The sequence below is a fragment of the Notamacropus eugenii genome, chromosome 2 (genome assembly GCF_028372415.1).
Source record: "Notamacropus eugenii isolate mMacEug1 chromosome 2, mMacEug1.pri_v2, whole genome shotgun sequence".
NCBI classification, from domain to species: Eukaryota; Metazoa; Chordata; class Mammalia; order Diprotodontia; family Macropodidae; genus Notamacropus; species Notamacropus eugenii.
Genome location: NC_092873.1, coordinates 434283989 through 434306540, shown reverse-complemented (window position 1 = coordinate 434306540; position 22552 = coordinate 434283989). Strand labels below are relative to the sequence as shown.

Here is a 22552-nt window from a genome sequence, read left to right as displayed (position 1 = left end):
TATCTCGATTTCAGAAACTCTGAGGCCCAAGAAGGGGTAATGCTGTTCTTAAATCTTTGTCCAATAAAACAGATAAAATTAACTACTCCTAGGTAAGTGCCTTCCTGCCAGTGTAACCCTTGACTCAACTGATTTAAGCAATCAGATGACTCAAGTAGGGAAAGGGTTGTGGTGTCTGCTAGAGAAGACAGGAGTGTAGCGGCCTTCCCAAAGCCCCCTAGGAACCAGGATCATGAGCAAGTTGGGCCAGTCCCAAAGTCAGCCAAGTGGATGTGCTGGGGACAAAGAGTCATCCTCATCTGAGGTAGGGAAGCCAGGGAGCTGAATGCTTGTGGGTCTGAAAAATGTTGACAGGGTTTATCACAGTAACAGGAAGACTTGATTTAAAATAGATCAGTAAGCTGAGGGGCTGGGTCACACAATGTGTTTCCTTATGCGCTTTCACTTCCCTGAAATTTGATTATTGTTATTTTTCTGTGTATATTTCTGTTTTATTTTGCTCCTTGTGACTACAGGCAACATAAAAAACACTCCAAAACACCATTTCTGGAAGATTCATCCATATTATTGAAAAGAGTAAGATTCATTTTTTAAAAAATAATACATAACTAAGGAAATACAAATAAATAGAAAACTTCTCTTTTCAAGACAAAAAGACCCCAGGACAGTGATCCATCCACCCACCCATTAGAGAAGAGGCCAGACATTGTCTGGGGTGGGGAACTGGGGAAAGAATGAGGAGGGCCAGTGGCCTTCCTCATTTGAGGTTCAAAGATCCAGGAACCTGGGCCCCCACTGAGATGACTATTTCATTTGTGCAGCAGCAAAGGGCCCTTTTCAAGTCCTGTGGATTTATAGCAGCTTGCCTCAATGGTTCAAAGGGAAAAGCCTGATACAGGGTCAGGGCTCACGCTTAGACAGCAGGGGAAAGGCGGAAGAGATGTGTAGTTCTCCTCTTGAACTACTACTGGGTGGACCCTCCCCTGTGCCCAGAAAGGTACCAGAGACCCCAATACCATGACACTGTAGAAGTCACAAAGGCACAACAATGGGTGCCTTATGTCAATTTTGGAGTTCAGGCTTGAGAAAGAATTCATTTCTTCTGAAGACTTGCCTTTGGATGTCTGCCAAGCCTACTCAACACCTCTCCTCATACTGGAGGAACAGAGTCTCCTGGTGGAGATGGATCCAGTTATACAGTCAGTCCTCACTTGGCGTATCAGGAGTTGGCCACTTGTAGATTGTCCATTGAGACATCTTTGGCCACTTGTCTTTCCACCCCCTTTCAATTGGGGGTGACTAAGACATATGGTTTAAAGGGGAGATCTCTAACTCTCACCTCACTTACTTTCTTCCCTTTCCCTCTTCAGGGAGTATAGCCTCCATGATGGTAAACTCAGTCTGCAAGGCAGTCTCTTCTGAGATGGAGGTATGGCAAAATGTTTGAGCCTTCCTTCATAGACACAAGGGATGGGGCACAGTTGTTGCTTTACCACCCTCAGCTGAGCTTCATACCAACAGCCAATGCCTGCCGGTACACCTCAGTTACCTCCTGGCAGTCTGTCAGGGAGAAGCAGCTGTCAGCAAGGGGATCCTGCCTCCATCGCTGGAGCCTCCTTGAGCCAGAGCCCTGGGGTGCTGGCTCCTCTAGGTTCATCAGGTCATCCACAGATACACAGCCACGTAGGGTCCGCTTAGGATTGGGTAAGCGTTCTGGTAGGTCGAGCTGGTCAAAGGACTCAGTGGACAAGATGCTGTCCTCACTCACAGCTCCTGAGGGGCGAGTGGTCCGAGTGGAGGAGAGGGCTGGGGCCAGCTCATCCAGCGAACCAAAGACTGCGAGTTCCTGAGAGGCCCCTGAGAACTTGCCATTATGCTTGAGGATGCCTTTGCGATGGAGGGGGAGCTGTGGGGGCCGAGAAGGTTCTCTGACACTAGGGTAGCTGTTCACAAACACGTCACCTGCATCCAAAAGGTCCCCTGAATCACTTGGTTCGGGGGAAGAGTAATACCCTGATTCCCTCTGTCGAGGTTTCTTAAGAATACCTTTCTTGGGTAATGCCAGGGCAGTGTGCCTTGGACTGATGGGGTCCATGGTGGGCTCCGGTATAGGCTCCCCAGAGTTCTCCCTTTGTCCCTCTGCAGGAGATGCCCCCTTCTTCTTGAGGATACCCTTGGGCAGCATGAGAATGCCTTTGCCTGGGCCAGGGGAGGCCTCTGCACCTACACTCCCCTGAAGAGACTGAGCCATATCGTTCTCCTTCCGGGACTTCTTAAGTGAGTGCTGGCGCTCCAGCCCAGCTCCACTTGTTGTATGTTGCTTAAAGAAACTGCACACCTTGGCACCATTTTCCAGGAGGGGTCGAGAGGAACGGCGGAGCCATTCAGCCACCGTGGCCCGGGGGGAGTCTCCTCCTGGAGCCCCACTTTCTTGTAGAGCCTCCTGCTCCCCAATTGGCATAGCATAGCCCCAGTTGACCCACCAATGGCTGGCCACATCCTCCAGCGTGGCCCTGCGGGTGGGGTTCACCATTAATAGCCATCGGATAAGTCCACAAGCATCTGGAAAGCAGAAAAGAAAGCAATGGAATTAAGAGAGCATCCCAAGAAAAAGTACCTGACTTCCCTTGAAGGCTTCTCCTCTACCTCCCGTCACCCCACTCAAATTAATATTATCCCTTCTTGGAGCAACTAGATGGAGCAACAGACAGAGCACCAGCCCTCGAGTTCAAATCTGGCCTCAGACACTTAGCTAGCTATGTAACCCTGGGCAAGTCACTTAATCCTGATTGCCTACCAAAAAAAAATACTATCCTTGCTCCTAATTATTTATTATCTCCCCAATTAGAATGTGAGCTCCTTGCGAGAAGAGATCATCCCCAGAGTTTTACCACACAGCCTAGCAGACAGTATGCACCTAACAAATGCTCATCAACTGACTGAGTGAACTTGTTCATTTTCTGTCCGTGCTATTCTTTACTCCACTCCTTTCCCACCAGGTCGAGTCCCCTTCGAACCACCTCCCCCTCTTCTCCAGGACTCTTCAGCATGGAGGTGGCTGTAGAATGTACTGTTACTTTAGCCCTAGCCCTGGTCACTGTTGGTTTGTCCTCCTTGTGCTCAGGATGACTGTCATCTATGATGTTCCCCCCCCTCCAACTCCTTAGTGCCCACTTTGCACAAAGAGGCGGTCATTAGGTCCTGTTGTTGACCGTCTGACACATTCCTTTTCTCCACAGAGGAGAAAGGAGCACACAGACACACTATGAGATAATAAGAGATTCCTGAAGAAGAAGAAAGCCATAATTCTTTTGACTCTCCCTCCCCCCAACTGAAGCAGGCCTAAATTTTAAAAAAATGAATAAGAAGAATCAAAGCAAGCTATTGGAAGGAATTCTGCCAATTACAGGAAAACAAGGAAGGAGAATGACCCAAAATCTGTTTTCCTTGGAGATATTCCCATTTTGGGGGATAAATTTGTAGGATGAGATAAAATGATATTTGAAACCTCGTTGGATTTCCAATCATTGTGAGTAACTCTTTTTTCCTTCTCTCTATTTTGCTAAGGGAGTCAGAGAGAAAATCCAGGAAATCAGTACATCCCATGCTACTCACCAGAAGGCTTGGTGGGCTCCCGGTATTCACCATTGCTGATCTGTTTCACAAGGCTCTTATAGTCTTGTCCATCAAAAGGCATCATGCCATGTACCAGGATGTAGAGGAGAACACCCAGAGACCAGCTGTCCACCTGCCACAGAGAGAGGGGCATTGGCAACAGGGAACACTCACTTCCTGGGCAGGCCTACCAGTCTCCCCACCCCCACCATGGATTCAAGGAAAAGAAATGTCCTTGGGTATATTGGATTTTGATGGCCAGTGTTGGCACCCTTCCTTCCCTTGCCATGGTGGGACTGAGGTTATACACCAGATAGTCCTTTCTGGTTCTAAGGAGTGGTCAGTTTTGGCATGGCATGAGCCATTCCCACTTGTCCAATATATCATCTGAAGAATGGAAAATTAAAGACCACAAACATAATCTAACCTCCTCATTTTATAGCTATGGAAAATGTTGCCTGCATAAAGTCACACAGCAGGAGATCTGAGGAGGAGTTCTCACTCTTACTCCAGCTCAGTATCTAGCCCCACTTCTAACACCCCACCATGAATGTCACCTGTACTTCCGGACCAAGCTAAGGACTGCTGTTTTTCTCTGGGTGTCACCAAACTAGACAAAGGCCTCCAAGAAGGCAAAGGAGTCCCAAGGGAGACCAGGGGATTGGGGAGCTGGAGCTACTCACCTCTGGGCCCATGTAGGGCTTCCCATTGACAATCTCTGGTGAAGCATAAAGGGGACTCCCACAGAAGGTCTGCAGGAGCTTGTCTTGGTGATAGAGGTTGGAGAGGCCAAAGTCTGCAATCTAGGGGTCAGACAACAGGGCAGTGGTTACATGGAGGCTCAAGCTGAAGGAAGCTTGTCTATCCCATCCCGCTCCAGCAGGCCCTGCTCACCCTTCCCATCCACTCTACACTGGGAACATTCAACACAAGGCATCCAATCCCAAGGCCCTTGGGATTCTGGCCCCATAATCTCAAGAGCACATCTAAGAGCCAATATCAGCCAAGAACATTCTCACCAAGGGGTTGTTGGGGAAGGAGCATGTTAAGGTCCCTTCCTCCTCTGTAAAGTGAAGACCAGCTGGTCTCTAAGGTCCTTTTTTTTTTAAGCTCTAAATTTATCATCTTATGATGCCTCCTCTGCTTTATGAAGCATTTGGTGACTTTTATAGCCCTCAATGATCCTTAAGTATCTGAGCCCCACAATACATGTATTAGGGGGTGGGGATAGGATAAGAAGAATGGTGTCTGGGATTTGTACCATTCTCCAGATGTTGCAAATGTTGGTGTTACTGAGGGAGGGAAGGGGACTCCTATTCCCTGGCCCTCTATCTTTCTTAGCACACAACAAGATATGTCTGATGACTAAAAGGAGGATCTAGGAGAGTGGAGGTGGTGGAAAAGCATAGAAGGGAGGAAGAAGTATACTGTTTACATTTATCCAAAGGCCTTGACCTTAAGAGAGTCCTTGGTTACTGATTAGCCCTACAAATATACACTGTCTTTCCAGTAAATAACTCATTTCTCTCTATACTGTCTGAGCTACAGAGGGGTGTGGTGGGATGGTTTGTGTCCAGTTAAAGAGTTGTAGGCAGGAGGCATTTGGTCTACAAACAACCTGAACCTTTGGACCTGAGGTGGGGGCCTCTAAAAGGACAGGACCCCCAGGAAAAGTAGTAGGAAGAACTCACATGTATATAGAGCTGTTTTCATTATTTCTTCTGGTCCTCATAGCAATCCCTATCTCTCATTTTGCAAATTAGGAAACTGAGGTTCAAAAAGTCATGACTTGCTTTAGATCTCCCATTTGGTAAGTATCAGAGATGAGATTGGAACCCAGGTCTTTCTGACTAAATCTGGCATTCTAACCACTAACCATCTTGCCATTCAGTACTATCTGGGATCTAGGGACCCCAAGGGCAAGTTTAGACTAGGCTGGTAAACTTGAGACCACCTTCATGATCATCCCCAGTTGGCACCTCCATCTCTGGTAGAGGTCCCATTCAAGTCACCCCCAGGTTAGTTTCAGTTAGAGATTGTTTATGAAACTCTGACTGGAAGGTTTATGGCTTAATTGGTCCTTTATCAAGGTACCCAGGTCGTTAAGTGCAGATGGGAAAGTTCAAGCCTATTCCAGAAAACTATTTTACTGGTACCAACTGTCTCTGGCAAGCTGTAAGGAAAGCCCCACCTGCTCTGGGAATCCAAAGGCAAAGAGCATCCAAGGGCAAGGACCTGGAGCTACCCAAGGGAAGCACATTTCATATTTGGGGTTGGGTCAAACCTCTTTTTCTTTGATGGCACCAAGGACACTCATTCCCTGTACTGAAGCCTTCTTGCAGCATCCTGGCTAAAAGGCCAGAGCTCAAAGACACTTAACTAAACCCACCTCCTAACACAGAGGTCATGGACTTAAGATGCAAAGTGAAACATACATTTATTGCTATGGCCAATGTGGAATGTATTTTGTTTTCCTTTTCTTTTCAGTTCTGCCTTTGAATTTGGGAGAGAGGAAAAGTAAACGCTTGCTAATTAAAAAACTTTTAACAAAAAAAATTTTTTTAAGGATACTTAGCTAAATCTGAGATAAAAGGCCTGTATTCTAAGATCATAAGATCATAGGTCTAGAATTGGAAGGGTTCTCAAGCATTCTCCAGTGATCAATCCCGTCATTTTACAAATGACGATACTGAAGTCTATGGGAGTTAATCTGCCCAGTCATACAGAGAGTAAATGTCAGAGAAGACATTCGAACCTTAGTTACTTAGACTCTTGAATTGGCTTTCTTTCCATTATACTATGTTACTCTTATTTTCCTTGACTTCTATTCTAAGTCAACAGAGATACAATAGGATTTTACTTGGCAAAAAATTCCTTCTAACTTCAACTGAGCCGCTTATCATTGCTTGAGAATCCAGTTAACAGAAGCAAGACAGTGAGAAACTATGGGCAATCAAGTTGCCCTGGATGATTTCTGGGAAGTGATACAGAATATAGGCCCTCATAATATACATCAGACAGCAAGGATAAAGTCCTCAGGCTGTGAGCAAAGGCCGGACAGCCTTGATATCTGTGAGCATGTGGAAAGCTTAGCTCAGTGACCCCTAGTTACCTGCCTAAGGACTTGGCAGGCTTAGGGCAGAGAAACCTCAGACATGAAAACAGGGACTCACCTTAATGTTGTCATTAGCATCCAGGAGAATATTCTCTAGCTTGAGATCCCGGTGGACAATTCCATTCTAAAAAGGGAGAAAAGATAAGAATTGGTCAAGCAGGATGGCACACTGACCAGGGGAGGAAGTAAGTATGGGGAGCAGCTGATGGAATGGAAAAGCTGGGAAACCCTTAAAATGAAGTGAGTCACAGGTTAAACACTGGAATGTGGTATAATATAAAGAGTTCTGCTTTTGGAGTCAAAAAACCTAAGTCTGCCACTTACTAGCTAGGCAAATCAATTTATCTCTCTGGTCACTTCTGAAAAAAGAGGATGATACGCACAAAAATATTTTTACAGTGGTTATTTTTATAGTAGAAAACTAAAAACTAAAGGGGTGCCCATCAATATGGGAAATGGCTGAACAAATTTAAGGTATTTAATGTAATGGAACATTGTTGTGTTATAAGAAATGAGAGGGATGGTTTCAGAGAAAACGGAAAAGATTTATATTAAGACGGATGCAGCATCAAGTAAACAGAGCCAGAACAATTTATACAATGACAAAATATCATGCAGAAAAACTGTGGAAGACCTAAGGACTCTGATGAATGGAATGACCAACTACAGTTCCAGAGGACCAATATTAAAGCATACCACCCATCTCAAGGTGCGTAGTGGACTCAAAATGTGAAATGAGACATTCATTTTGGGATATGGACAGGTTAAGGAATTTGCTTTGCTTATAACAAATATACATTTGTTATGAGGACCTTTTTTTCTTTTAGTGGGTGGGGAGGTAAGGTGGGTGTGGCTAGGAATAAAGTTCTACCTTCTACAAATAAGTAAGTAGATGAATCACCCATAAAGAGGACAGTTTTGAAAGTTACATGTGAAATTTACTATGTACTTAAGAAGAAAAGCAAATGCTATATAACAGATTCATGGTTTCATGTATAATCCTTTCCTTCCATTCTACAATGTACATGGAGATGCTTTTTCCTAAGGTCCCTTCCAGTACTAACACTTTCTATCCTTTGATATGCCTCCTTGAAGGCAAAGGATTCTGGAATGGGAGTCTTCTTTACTCCTGCCTTCCTGTGACCCTAGGCACATCAATTTCCTCTGACTGGTACCACAGAGAAACTTTCCAACCTCTTTCTAGGAATGTGGAGGGTGAATATATGAATTCTTGGGGAGGAGAGGATAGATAGGGATGGAGGGGAAGGAAGGGAGGGCAGGTGTAGGTTAGGGAGAAGGTGTCTTACTTTATGACAGTAGTACACAGCTGAGACAATCTGTCGGAAGAAATGCCGGGCTTCTTGCTCACTAAGACGCTGCCGTTCACTAATGTAGTCATACAAGTCTCCTCGGCTGGCATACTCCATGACGATGACAATCTTGTTGCTGTTTTCAAACACTAGTAGAGAGCAGAAGAATGGTCAGATTTAGGGGGTATCCTACTTGGGGCCACAGTAGGCAGGGTATGGGGCTGGAAGAAGAGTGGCAGGTGCCCAGGAAACTAGCGTTATAAGGCATTGTGTGCAGGGTGGGGCTCAGACCCTCCTGCCAAAATATAAGCAGGATGGGACTTCTTGCTTTCAGGAAGAACTGATCCTGTGGGGACTTATAATGGGTTTATAGATTTAGAGTCCAAACCCCTTAATTTATAGATAAGGAAAATGAACTCAGGCCTCCCTCACTCCAAATCCAGCACTCTTCTCACAGTATCACCCAGATACCACAAAACCATGGGAAGATGTAAGGCATGGGGGTAATGGACCCCAAATCTCCTAGCAATAGTTGGCCAAGTCTAATCCAAAGCTGCGAAACTCAAGGCTACCAGTCTGCCAATTTTAGTGGGGGGTGGGTGGGTAGGTGGAGTATCTTTTCAATTAAATTCAACCAATGTTTATTAAGGGCCTAGAGCAGGGGTGGGGAACCTTTGGCCTCAAGGTCACATATGGCTCTCTAGGTTCTCAAGTGCAACTTGAGGACCTAAGGATGTGTTCTGTGAAGCCAAAAGGGCTTCACTTGAGGACCTAGAGGGACACATGTGGCCTCAAGGCCACAGTTTCCCCACCTCTGGCCCACAGATTTCTGAGCCAGGTGATATAAGTAAAGTTTATATAAGACATGATCCTTGCCTTAATATGTAGTAATGTATAAATGTGGAGAGACATAAAACAGGACTGTGAAGGTTCTGGTTCTCACCTACAATAGAAACTCCTCAGAGGCTCTCTCTGCTGTTTCAGAAGGCAGGGAAAGACCTCTTGAGGACCTTTCCCAGTGCCTCTGACACTGCACTTCTTGAAAAGGGTTCGAGGGTGTGAGTATGGGAGGCCATGCCTTAGCCCCAAGGAACTACCTACCTGTCATTCCTGAAAATCTAGAGCAAAGACATTTACTAAGCTGGTCACAAGCCCCTTAGCTGGCAGGATGGGTCCATGTGTGTATGAGCCCTGCTTCTTACATGAGTGTTAATTGGTTCCTATAAGTTTAGCTTGCTTAGCCAGTTCCAAAGATCCACGACTGTCTAACTTCTCCCAACCTGTCTAGATCCAAAGAAAGAAGTTGAGTGGACGTGGCTCTCAAAATCAGAAGACTAGAACCCAGGTATCATGCCCGGGGTCAGAACACAATGAAGCATGTGCCCAGGGACTCATGGTAAAAACTATACTATTTGTATTTTTTTTAGGGCCAGAAGGTGGGGAAGGGAAAGATCAAGTAGCTGCTTAGGCTCAAGTCTTTGGATACTGCGGCCAATGGCTCAATCTCCTGGGGAAGCTGTCCTATCCCAGACTTTGGCATCTCTCTGCTTACAAGAGAGAAGAGAATGTTACCTGTCACAGAAATTCAAAGGAGAGAGGCCCTACCCTCAAGAGCTAGTCAGGGCACGTCCAAGAGAAGGAGCACGATCATTCTACTACCCTCTCCCTACCCCAAAGTCCCACAATGGGATCAGGAAGGGGGCCTGACCTTTAATAGCCTTTGCCCCAATACCTGTAGGTACGAAGTAACTGGGGAGAGGGGGTGCTAAAGAGGATGGTTTTTGAATTGATGATCATGTATGAATGGATCTTGTGTGAGTAGGCATGAGAAAATCCCTACATGGGTTAGTTCTTCCTGAAAGCAAAGCCATATACTTTGAGGCTCAAATCATGGAAACACTCCAGATATGAGTATGAAAGAAAATTCACATACATGTACACACACACACACACTGTCCAATCACCAAACCTGACTTAGCCACTATACTATTACCTTCCCACTCTCCCTTGGGGAAATAAATTGAGATACAATCCGCCTTTTCTGCCATTTGCCCAGGCTTCCTGCATTATTGGCTGGGGTGGAAGGGCCAGGCCTGGGCTAGCTGCTTTTGCCTCCTAAGCCTTCTCAGGGAATCAGAAACCGTCTGAGAGGGAGTGGTTTGGGATGCTTCCCTGGCTGCTCCCTGTCATTAAATGAGGATAAAGAGAAGTCTTCGGGTCTCAGCTCCCTTCTTTCCTCCCCTTTCTAAGTAGTATTAAGACCACAATGCAGACAGGTGCATGTGGGTGTCTGCCCTCTCCCCACCTCCCCCAATTATTTGGAACACAGAACAGAAGGTGGCTGAAATGACTGACGTCACAGGGAAAGGAAGCCAGGATGCAGAGAAAGAATACAGCAAAGCAGGTGGTGAGCCAGCCCTCGGGCAGGAGTGACTCAGGCTGCAGGTCCAGGGGAAATAAGACACTTCAGCTCTATGAGTGTGTGTCTGTGCATGTACGAACATCTTTGGGGAGAGGGGTGGGGGTAACCAGGGTAGTCTTTGAATTCATGATCGTGTACGAATGAGACTGGTGTGCAGGCACGGGAAGGTAGCATTAACATTGGCCTTGGAAGGTCTGAACCCCAGGTCTATTGTTTAATTGCCAAGTGACCTTGACAAGTCTCTGAGACTTAAGTCTTCTCATCTATAAAATGGCAATAATAAAGTGTATTCCAATTTCTGGGTCACCCTAGCTTACGCCACCCACCCAAGCTCTCACAGAGCTGTTGTAAAGGTCAAAATAGATAATGCTTGGAAAGTATTTTGTAGCTGTAAAATGTTACCTAAATATGAACTGCAATTTGTGAATTGATGAGTGTCTGAATTTATTTAAACTTTAAAACCCCCTATAAATGTGAATCATTACGTTATATCGTATCATATCATGATAGAAGCAACATAGAGCACTTTGAACTTGGAATCAGGCAGATCTTTGAATTCTCCCTCGGAATTACTTGCTGTGTGACTACGAGCAAGTCACTTAATGGCTGCTTGCCTCAGTTTCATCAACTGTAAAATGGGAATCATAATAAAATAGTACCTACTTCCCAGGGTTGTTTCAATGAGATGCTATTTGTAAAGCACTTAGCACAGGGCCTGGCACATAGTAGGTTATTCCAGAAAAGGTTATTCCCTTTCCCTATCCCCTTCCCCTAGTTGGGGTGAGTTGAATAACCTTTCATTTAATTACCCCTGGGCACTGGGAAGTCTCTTGGGGCTAAGGAAGCTCAGGTGATGCCCTCCCCTTTCTCTGCTCCTCCGGTGGGCCCCTGGACACCCCCCTTCGTCTTCCCTACCTTCATGGATGGTGATGATGTGTGGGTGGTTGAGCGATGACATGATCTCAATCTCCCTGCGGATGTGCAGCAGGTCCTGCTCATCTTTGATTTTATCTTTCCGGATGGACTTAATGGCCACCTGGGAGAAGAAGGAGGAAGGTCACTAGGTTGATCATATTCATTTTCCTGGAAGTCTCTTTCCTTGTAGATATAATGTCACTGAAACAATGTGGTACTACAAGACTGAATGATCTCTGGTTCACTGAAATCCTGGATCCACTATTTTGTTGCCTGTAGGACCTTGGGTGTTCATTTCATCTCTGAGATTGCAGAGGAAGCTTTGGGTAGGGACAGGGCATTAGGACTTGGAAGTCAGGAGGATCTGAGTTCAAATCTTGACTCAGATAGGTAATAGCTGGATAAATCCCTTAATTGCTCTATGCCTCAGTTTCCTCATCTGCAAAATGAGGGAGGGGGTCTCTTCCAGTTCAAAATCTATGATCCTATGAGATGGGGTGTATTAGATGACTTCTAAAAAACCCTTCCTCCTCTAAATGCTAACTCTGTCTTCCGAGATCAGAATAAGGGGGGAAAGAGGCTTAACCTGCAGCTTGCTGGTTAGCAATGAGGTAGGATAAAGACCTTCTGGCCAGGGAAGGCTGTTAAGTCATCAGAAGTGCTGCTGACAGAGACTCTCACCTGCCCAGGTGATTTTACATCCTCACCTCCCAGAGGCCAGCTGGGTGTGGTCCAGTCCTCAACGCCCGAAGGAACCCTGAAGAACTTCAGGGACCCTTGACCTTTTTTTGTATTCATGGATCCCCTTTGGCAGCTGGGTGAAATCTATGGACCCCTTTTCAGAATCATGCTTTTAAAATGTATGAAATCAAATATGTAAGTTCATAAAGGAGACCAATTCTACTGAAACAGTTATCAAAATACCAAAAAAGCATGTTGAAGGACCTCCTGCCCGAGGGGCACAGGCTTTGCCTTTGTTGAAGCAGGCAGATGGTACAGTGGATATAGCCCTGGGCCTGAAGTCAGGAAGCTGGGAGTTTTAAATCTGGCCTCTGGCAGATGTGAACTCTGGGAAAGACACTGAACTTAAGTTTGTCTCAGTTTCCTTCTCTGTCAAATGGGGCTAATAATATCTACTTCACAAGGCTACTGTCATGATTAATAATATTTGTAAAGCCCTTAAGCCCTGTACCTGGCACATGTAAGCACACTTCTTGTTAGCAGATGTAGGACATTAACAAGGCAAGGCAACTCTTGGTGGAAGCCCATGACTGCAAGAGTCAAAACTCTTCAGAAGGGCGAAGATCCCCTCTGCCCTTCTCCTGGGGTAGGGGCTTGAGTGGGCTTCACTTTTCTGGACCTAGGTCTCTTCAGCTATGATGACAGGGAAGCACCACAGAGGCTGAGTTCTCTGGTTCTGAGGGGCAGAAGGAGAAATGGAAGAAACCCAAATCCCGATCAAATCGACAGGAGCCCTCAAGGACATACTTTCTCTGCAGGAGTTCTCAAACTCGGGGAGCTCAGAGAGGCAGCTGCTACCTTAGAAATGACAATGGAGCAGCAAGACTGGGGGGAGGTAGGGGAGAAAGACCCATCGGCGTGCAAGGAACAAAGTCAGAAACCTGGGATTATCATGGAAAAGTTGGCCACTAGGACTGGTTACACTGGGGGGGGGGGGGGGAGACGTGAAAATCAATTGCTTGCTCCCAATATCCTCTTGGAACAGCAAACATAAGTTTTCCTGCACCCAGCCTGACCGACAAGGTTTTGGAAACCTGAACACAGGCAATGGGGAATCGCTTCTAATTTAATACTCCAGAAGGCTTCTCTCTAGAGGGGCTTTGAATATTTTCCCCCCAACCCCCATCAGCCAAAGGGGGACAGAGAAAAAGAAAGCATCCCAGGAGAGGAGGGGCCTCTAATCCACCCTTTCAAATGGGTCCCAAAGGCAGACAATGCCTTCCCCAGCTCAGAGGGACAGCCAACTCTGCTGGGACCAAGTTCCCCCATCGGACAAGAATGCGGAACAGCCATAATCCCGTAAGAGGAGCTGGCTCACAAAGCCAAGAGCCTGGTCACCCCAGCAACAGGCCAGGGGGATGGCCTGGCCTCCGCCCCCATCCCTCTCTCTGAAGCCCTGGGAGGAGGGGCCCAACCTAGCCTCAGTGAATGGGCAGAGGGGAAAGTCCCGTTAGGAGCAGACTATCTGGGACAATGGGCAAGGCGGGAAAGGGAGATGGAGGTCAGTCACCCCAGAGGCCTCCTTCCCAAATATTCAGGATGAATGAGGCCACAGGAAACATGACAAGCAGCTCGAGGATGAGATGGGACAGCATTTTCTGTTTTTGCCTTGTCCCCCCACCCCAGTATTTCTTTGGTATGTAACATATAGAATAGAAAATTCCCTGGGTGGGAACTAAGGAGAGCTGGTTTCTTATTATTTGCTAATGCCAATTCACTCCCTGTGTTTGGGGAAGTCACTGAAATTCTCTGGGCCTTGACTTTCACTGAGCAATCTTATTCTGGGCCCTCCCCTCCCTATTTCAGGAGAGCAGTTTCAATAGACCCAAGATATAAAAAGCACTTTGAGTTCTTCAAAGAAAGGAGCTATAGATAAAGAATTATTGTCATATAATAAAAAAGCTGTAAAATAAAATACTCTCATGAATATAGATCAAACACCCAGCAATAATTGAGCACTTATTAGAGTGCCAAGTATAGATATAAAATATGTACATATTAGTCATATAAACTAACACAGGCCAATAAGCTTGGATCCCTAAAACAAGTTGGATCAGGCCTCGAAAGTCAGCAGACCTGGGTGTGAATCCTATCTGTGTGTATAGAGAAGAGAATGTCCTTCCTTGCTAGCAAGGACTCTTTTCTTTCCATGGGTATACTTTCAAACATTATTAAGCATTTGCTATGTTCAAAGTAGACAGACAATTTTTGCTGAACTGGACTGAACCGGGTGATTGTGAGCAGTTCATTCTTTCTGTGTAAGCCTCAGTTTCCTTCTTTGTAAAATGACGATGAGAATATTTATACTCTCTGCCTCAAGGCTGTTAGGAGAAAGGCTTTCTTATGAACACCAAAGGACTCTATAAAATGTGAATTGTTGTTATTATTATTACCATAAAATAAATTAGGTTGCCAGCAAGTAGGAATGCCAATTAACAAAGGAATACTCTCCTGGTAAGCACTCCTACCCCTAGTAACAGGAAAGGAATGATGGATCAGAAAGACTAGCCAACCATTTACTGCAAGGAGGTCAAGGGGAAAATGGAAAGGCCAATATAGACCAAATACTCATAGCAGCACTCCCAGTGGTAACAAAGGACTGGAAACAAAGTGATTGTCCATCATTTGGGGAATGGCTGAAAAAAACCATGGTCCTGGAATGTAATTCAATATTATTACTGAACAGAAAAGAATATGCGATATTAAGAAAAATGTGGGAAGAGCTGTATGAACTCAACCGAGGGAACAACTACAATGGGGCAAATGAAAAGAGCTCTAAAACAAAGTCAAATTCTGGATAAATGAAAAATTAATAATGGTTCAATGAATTAATCAGCTTTGCTATTTTCTTCCTTTTCCCCTTCTCTTTTTTGTGCGGGGGGGTGTCTTTAAAATATTTTTTTAATATAGGATAGCTCTCTGGGAGGGGGAGAGATATGAAGAAAACTTGGGTGATTAAAAAAAAGCAAAGATACCAATAAAAAAAATTTTTTTTTAAAGTAATGACAGTCCCAGAAAACAGATGAGGAACTTCTAGAACTGAAGGCTGCATACAATGTCAAATGTTTTTTGCTTAATTCTTTTCCTTTGTCACATAGTAAAGTTTGATATGAAGAAAAAAGCACAAATAAAACTTAAAAAAAACAACTTGGGGGCTCACTTTTCTAAGCTTCATTTAATTCTCCTAACAACCCAGCTTAGAATGACGATTATTATCCTCATTTTTTCAGATCAGGAAACTTGAGGGATAGAATTAAATGACTTGCCCAGATTAACATGGTTAGGCTAGTAACTCTCAGAACTGGGATACGGAGTCTAGTCTCTTGATTCTAAGATCTAAGTGTTCTTTCAGCGCTACCAAGTTCCCTTCTTTTTCTTTAGCTTTCTGTCCCAAAGGACAGCTTGGCTGAGGTCCCCAAGGGGTGGGAGGGACTTCCCCACCTTGTTTTCCAGCCCAGAAACAGATTGTGTCATCAAGGATCTTGCTGGTCCCCAAACAGGTGACAAGATGAGAGTACTGGTGTCCCAGCAGGCCTTGGGAGACACCAACTTTTACTCTGGCCTCTCTGTTTCACTGTTGGTCAGAGTGAGAGGGGATCGGATCAGTGGGTCCTTGGTGGACATCCCAATAATCCCACCTCTAAGGTTCTCCTAGGGACCTTTGTCCTAACCCCATGAGGGTTTAGGACAACCATGCATTAGGGGCAGGACAAGAGATTGACTCTTCACAACAGACAAAAAGGATAGGATGACCATTCTACCCTCCAACCCCATGAGCTTATCCAGAGGGAACAAACCAACCATAACAAGAGAAGCATGAACATCAATTCAAAGGCAGCGTCTGGTGGGAAAGAGAAGGTGCCTCAGCAGATTGAAACCAGGAGACCTGGAAAATTCTGGCTCTGGAACGAGCAACCTAAGGGCAGCTAGGTGGTGCCACAATGCACAGGGCACTGAGCCTGGAATCAGTTGGACCCATGTTCAAATCCAGCCTTAGACCCTTTTAAAATGGGGATAATCATGGCGCCTACCTCCCAGGGTTGTTGTAAAGATTAAATGAAATATAATAATTGTATCACCTCTCTGGACTGGTTACCTAAAACAATAAACTAAGAGGTTAGACTCTGTGGTTTCTAAATTTTCTGTACCTTCTAAAAAAAAAACAAAACCCAAACCTCATGATTTCTCAGGGCTCAGTTTCCTACCTGTAAAACTGAAAGGGCTCATCTCCACAGGGTGGAAATTACAGGGAGACCTAGTTCAACTCAATACGTGAACTGCTTAAAAAGCTGTCAGATATGGGGAGAAAAAATCCTTCTCATTAGTAAGGAGTCCCTCATCACTGGAGCTATACACGAAAGGTTAGATATGTCAGGGATGTGGAAAGTATTTATGCTTCCACACAAGGAAGTGACTAAATGACTTCTAAGATTCTTCCAAACTCTCAAATTTGGTTCTAGACTTTCTCAAAAAGCAGCAGCTCTAGGCAACTGTCATATCAGATGTTCCCTAAGATTAGGACGTTATCTCTATTAACCAAGCATGCTTCCATTAATAATGGCTAGCATTATAGATCACTTTAAAGTGTTCAAAGCATTTTACAAATATTAACTCATTTTATTCTCATAACAACCCTGGGAAGTAGGTGCTATTATCTCCATTTTGCAGATAAGGAAACTGGGGCAAAAACAGGTAACTCACAACGAGTGTCTGAGGCTACAGTTGAATTTGGGTCCTTCTGCCTCTAGGTTCCATTTTCTATCCATTGTCTTCCCTCATTATAGCATTGTGATTTCATCTGACCAGTAATATTCCTACTAATTAATCTAAACTACTTCATAGGCCTCAGTGTATCTCCATCAATCAACCAACAAGCATTTCTTAAATGCCTGCTGTAACAGGGAATATAATAGGGTGGGCATGCCGGAATGCTGTCCCCCTGTAAAATGTTTTGGTTCATGGTTAGGAAGGCAGGCTGATCTAAACTAGAACAAACAAAGGAGATGGGGTATTGACAGTACTGTGGAAGAGAATTAGTCAGAGTAGTCTAGTCCCAGAGAAAATATTTTAATCCAAGATCTACTACAGCGACATCATGCCCAAGCCTCAGTTTCCTCCTAAGGAGAATAAAGAGTTTGGCTCCCCGATCCAAGTTCCCTTTTCCAGATCTGCATTCTTCAGTCCTAGCTTCCTAGCCAGCCTATTCCCCCTGCTCCTGGTTTTTGCTCTTGAAAGATGCCCCAAGGCTCAAAAGGTAGGGAATGTTCAGCATCCAGTCTTGGGCCTCGGGCCTTCTGTTATTCTGCCAAGGTGGATCCCTGGACCCTGGGTGTGAACAGCATCATCTTTCTAAAGGGTTCCGGAAAGGCCAGGACTTCAGGTGTGAAGGCACAAGGAAGGAGTCCTAAGGGAACTGGAGCTGCTGGGTTCTGGGGCGAGGGCAGCAAACTAGACCTGACTGGGGGTGGGGGTCGTGTAGTAGTAGGCCATGGTACCTGTAGTAGTAGTGTCACCTACAACTGGAACAGGGAGGCAGGGCAAGGAGATGGTAGGAGATGACCCATTTAGATAAGAAGCCAGAGAAGGACAGAGAGGCTAGGCATGAATGCAGGCACACTGAGTCTGCTGCTGGAAACTGGCTCCAAAGGAAGACCAACTTTCTCAATTGGCTGGCCTTCTCTGCCCCCATGGCAGGTTCCCCACCCCCAAGCTGCTCCACCCTTCTTGCCAAGCTGCCCGGGCAAGAAGCTTCATAGCCCAGCCCTGTGTGTGGCTTGGCCAAGGCCCAAGGACAGGAGCTGCCTGCAACCCTCTCTCTCCCTTTCCTCCTCCAAGGTGTCTGCTCCATAGGAGAAAGGAGTCCCTTCAGGAAGGTGATAAGAGAGGGCCTATGCATCACTGCTTACTGACCTCTGGGGACAGTGTGACAGGACAGCTAAGTCCAGGATGAGGAGCTTGCTTTATCCACGCTCCTAGAAAGTGGACTATGAGAAACAAGAGTACCTTTCACCAAAGGATCACAGATCAAAACCTAGAGTGACCTCTATCCATACCAACTCCCTCATGTTACAAATGAGGAAACTGCGACCTGGGGTGGGGAGGAGGAAGGGGTTAAGTGACTTGCCCTAGGTCACACTAAGAAGAAGTATCAGAGGGGAGAATGGAATCCAAGTCATTGGACTCCAGAGCCGCTACTTAAGAGGGTTGGCCCCTAGGTACCTTTCTTTGAAGCACCCTAACCCTAACTCAAAAGCTCAGAATCACTGAGGAATCCAGGGCAGCTGCAATACAGAGGGGAACATATGAAGGAGAAGGGCACTCTGGGAAAGGACTGGGTCCTAGTAATTGCATCAACAACTCTAGACAGGAGGGATGAGGCCCCAGGCCATCCAGCACTGGGGTCAAGGGACCAGACTGAGTAGAAAAAGCCATACATGGACAGTAGTTCACCTGACACAGATCACTCATCTGATGATCCAGACAGGCCTGGGGTTAAGGTCACAGAGTAGGCTCTAGTCTAGGGTTTTATAGCTGGACTATGCCCTGGGATTAGGCCTAGGGTGGAATTCAGGGAACTATTCCATCAAAAACACATGATACCAGGACACAGGGGATGAAGTGAGAAGGCCACTGGGTAATGCAGGGAATAAAGAAGGTACCAACTGACTCCTTGACACAATTTCCAGCCCATCCACTAACTTCCTAGTCATATGGGATCTGAAGTCAGTAGTATTCTATACAGGGAACTCAGGCCATGTGTATGAGGGTGAGAGAAGAGGGTTAACACAGCAGGTCTAGGAGGAGGCAAGTGTCTCTAGGCTGGGGGCACAGGTCCTAGAGCTTCCTCCTGGGGAAGAACAGGAGGAAATGTCATCTAGATACCAGGAGTATTCTCAGGAGGCTGAAGGATCCAGTGCAAATATTTGCTTTCCCTTTGATGCCTTTCTGGAGTATCCATTAGTAATGTCCCTCCTTTCATCTGGCTTCTGATGATGCCTTCTCAAGCTGGTTGGGGGTAAGAGCAAAGTCACTGATCCTTATATTACCAACCCAACCCTAGGGCGGTGGAGACAGGGACCCCTCAGGACAGCCTTTCTTGGAAGGTAGCATAAATACCTGGGAATTGAATTTCAACAAATGCCAGGTTTAAAAAAATTATTTATTAAATATCTGTTGTGTTCAAGGCACTGGGTACAAAGATAGAAATGATACAGATCTCACTCTGAAGAAGTCTAACGTCTCTGCCATCACTATCTGGGTAACTTTGAACAAATTAGTTCACTTTTCTGGGCCTCAGTTTCTTCATCTGCAAAATGAGGAAGTTGAATTAGATGGTCTAAGGCTCCTTTCAGCTTTAAATCCTTGATGCTAACGGAAGGTAAAGACATGTAGACACGAAAATAACTGATTTCAGAAATGTAAGGGGTGCTAAGAGTCCCAGGCACAATAGTATCAGTCATTTCAACAGGGAATAGGGGAGGGAAATTAAGGAAGACTTCATGGAGGAGATACACAAAGCCTGGCATATAAAATTGTTTTGTTGTGTCTGACTCTGGTGACTCCATCTGGGGTTCCATTGGTAAAGATATCAGAGAATGTCGAAAATTGTCTTTCTATGTAATTGGAAAAAATAAAATACTATTTGTAGAAATGGAGTGGCTTGCCATTTCCTTCTCCAGCTTATTTTACAGATGAGGAAACTGAGGAAAACAGTTAAAAGATCTGCCGAGGGTCACACTGCTGGCAAGTGTCTAAGGCCAGATTTGAACTCAGGAAGTAAATCTTTTTGACACTAGGCCCAAAGTTCTAGCTACTTCACCACCTAGCTGCATATAGTAAACACTACCAAATATAAATTCTTGCTGACTGATTGAAGTGGTTGGCGCCAGAGTTGAAGAAAGTGCCCTTTTCTCCCCAGGGACTGAGTCGATGCCTTGTGAATTGAGAGTCTATCCATAGCTAGATAGCTTATTTTCAAGGTGGGAATATAGCTTTGGGTATGAAGTTTTGGTATCAATCCCCTAGAAAAACATCTGGTGGTGATCATTGGGAGGCAGCTATCCTAAATTCTCTAGAACAGAAGGCCTGGTACCCAGCACTGCTCATTAACTTCCAAATTCTGTTGCTGCTTAGTTCTCCCTTCTGAGGTCCTTGATACCTTGAGGATACACCTCTCTTTGGGGGTCAAGGAGAGGGAAAGGAGGCAGGGGCATGAGAAACTCATTTCAATCCAACAAGAGCAGACTAAAGGCTTAGACCAGGCAATCTCAAAACCCGGATCCTCCTCACCTGGCTCTCCTACTTCAGAAACAGGGAAAAGTTAAGTACAGTATTGCCCAACAGCTCCAAGCTGGCAGCCAGAATCTGGGGACAGTGCCAGGCATTAGAAGTGAAAACACACACAATTCTATTGATTGGTTCATAATCCATTCCCCAACTCCACCCATCCCCAGCCATCTCCTTCACCAATGAATGACTTTTTGCATTTCAAATCAGCAACTAAAAACAAAAGCAGCAAACACCAAGTAAAGGGTGGAGACTGGGGTCAGATCCAATATAGTAAACCTTGACCTTTAAGGACATTAAAAAAAGAAACAAACAAAAAAAAAAACCAACATAAAAAATCCCCACAACCTTCTCCTAATAGAATGCCTTCTTTAGGGGGTTTTGTACTTCCCACTCTAAATAACCACTGGCTTCTTTTTCAGATCCCAGGGACCTAGTTTGAGCTATGATGATCTCCTCTCTCCCCAAGCCTTAGAGGGGCATACTGAAGCCCTACTCTCAATGCTTCTAGAAACCAGTTTACACAAAGCAGACTCCTGCTTAACCCAATCCCCAGAAGTCCTCTGGCTCATCATCCACAGTCCCCAAAGGTCCTTTGCAATCTCTGCTTTTCTTTCTCCACGCAAAAGGGGGTGGGGGCAGGTTTGTCTTTAAATTGAGCCCGGATGGAAACCGAAAAGAGAAAAACCAAGAGACAATGGGATAATAGCATACTTTTCCCCAGAGGCAGCCAGCAACCCGCCTCTGCTGAGGGGCTGACAGGTGGATCTCAGGGATCAGAGATGTTCCCTAATAAAACACATCATTCCTCTCTACCATCCTTGAGAGAAAATATTCATAGGTACCTATGTAGGTACTTCAAGAATTCACTTCTCATCCCCCTTTCTCCTTGCTTATCGAATCTGAACTACCAGATGGTTGGATTTTTTTTTCCAAGAGGAAGTACACGGATGAGGAGGTCTCGCTCACCCTTTCACTGAAAGCTCTGGGTATCTAAATTGGGGCCAGGCTCCCTCGCTCCCTCGGTTCCCTTTCCCATCATTCAGGCTCTTCGAAAGCTGCATAGACTCCCCCCTCCCGGCCAAAGCCAAGTACTCGGGACTCACCAGTCTTCCCGATCGCTCTCTTGCTTTCTGCACCTTTCCGTAGGTCCCTTTGCCCAGGGTCTCCAGGAACTCATAGCGGTGCCGCAAATTGTGCTTGTGATGATGCCGCTTTACCGCCTGCTTCTTCATCAGGGGCTTGGGAGACTTGATGAGACCGTCTGCCAGAGGCAAGGCAAGCCCCACGGAAGGAGAGGAAGCCAGGCTGGAACGTTTGGGGAAAGTGAAAGCCTCCATGGAGAGAGGAAGGAGAAGCAGGAGACGCAGCTCAGAACCAAGGAGAAAAAGCAGCAGCAGCCGCCACCAGGAAAGCTCAGCTGCGCAGGGGCCCGGGGCACATGTGTAAGCTGCCTAGAGGCCGAGAACGAAACTTACAAATCGAGGAAACTGACGGAGACTCAATGTTCCAAGTTCCAATAAAAGTTACAAGCCCCCTGCAGTCTGGCCCCGCCTTCAACCGCCCATTGGTCAGATACCAGGCCGCACGTGACTCGGGACGTTACGATTGGCTCATCCCAGTCTTCGCCCCAGACTCCCTCCTCCCCTTTCAGCGTGTCTGCAAAAGGTGTCAATGAAGGTCCTGCCCTCTTGGCCTTCAGTAACCAGGGATGGAGAAAGGGAGGAGGGGGACGAAGGACTCTGACAGAGAGTGGAAGGGATTCTTTGGGGGGAAGTCATAAGAATGAGCTGAGGGTTGCTGGTTCTCGAGGGCTGCGGAATTTCCCAGCCATAGAGTTAAACCGCTCCGTTTGTGGCGCTCGGACAGGGTTCAACTCTCTCTATTTGGGATCTCATTGTAAGATTTTCCCTAGCGATGTAGGATGATGTCATGATGTCAGCAGCTCTGCTTCAGCTGCTCTAGGACTTTGTATGGGAGGACGTAGGCGAGAGGACGGGATATCAATCTTTTAAACCAGAGGTCATTAACCTTTTTTGTCATGGACCGCTTTGGCATTCTGATGAAGCCGGTTGCTCCCACTCTTTCTCTGAACAATTCTTTTGGGTGCACACAATAAAGTACGTAGGATTAGAAAGACATATTTTA

At 45.8% G+C, this 22552-nt stretch overlaps 1 protein-coding gene across 1 annotated transcript; it reads right to left on the bottom strand.

Moving 5' to 3' along the window:
- Nucleotides 1-543: 543 nt before the first annotated feature.
- On the bottom strand, nt 544-21925 carry NUAK2 (NUAK family kinase 2). The gene is made up of 7 exons (XM_072648055.1): nt 21511-21925; nt 11378-11498; nt 8038-8189; nt 6789-6854; nt 4299-4418; nt 3616-3748; nt 544-2562 (listed from the first exon to the last, which is right to left on the bottom strand). Exons 1-7 carry the CDS (start codon nt 21742-21744, stop codon nt 1499-1501), a joined length of 1890 nt encoding a protein of 629 aa, XP_072504156.1. The 5' UTR covers nt 21745-21925; the 3' UTR covers nt 544-1498.
- Nucleotides 21926-22552: the final 627 nt, after the last annotated feature.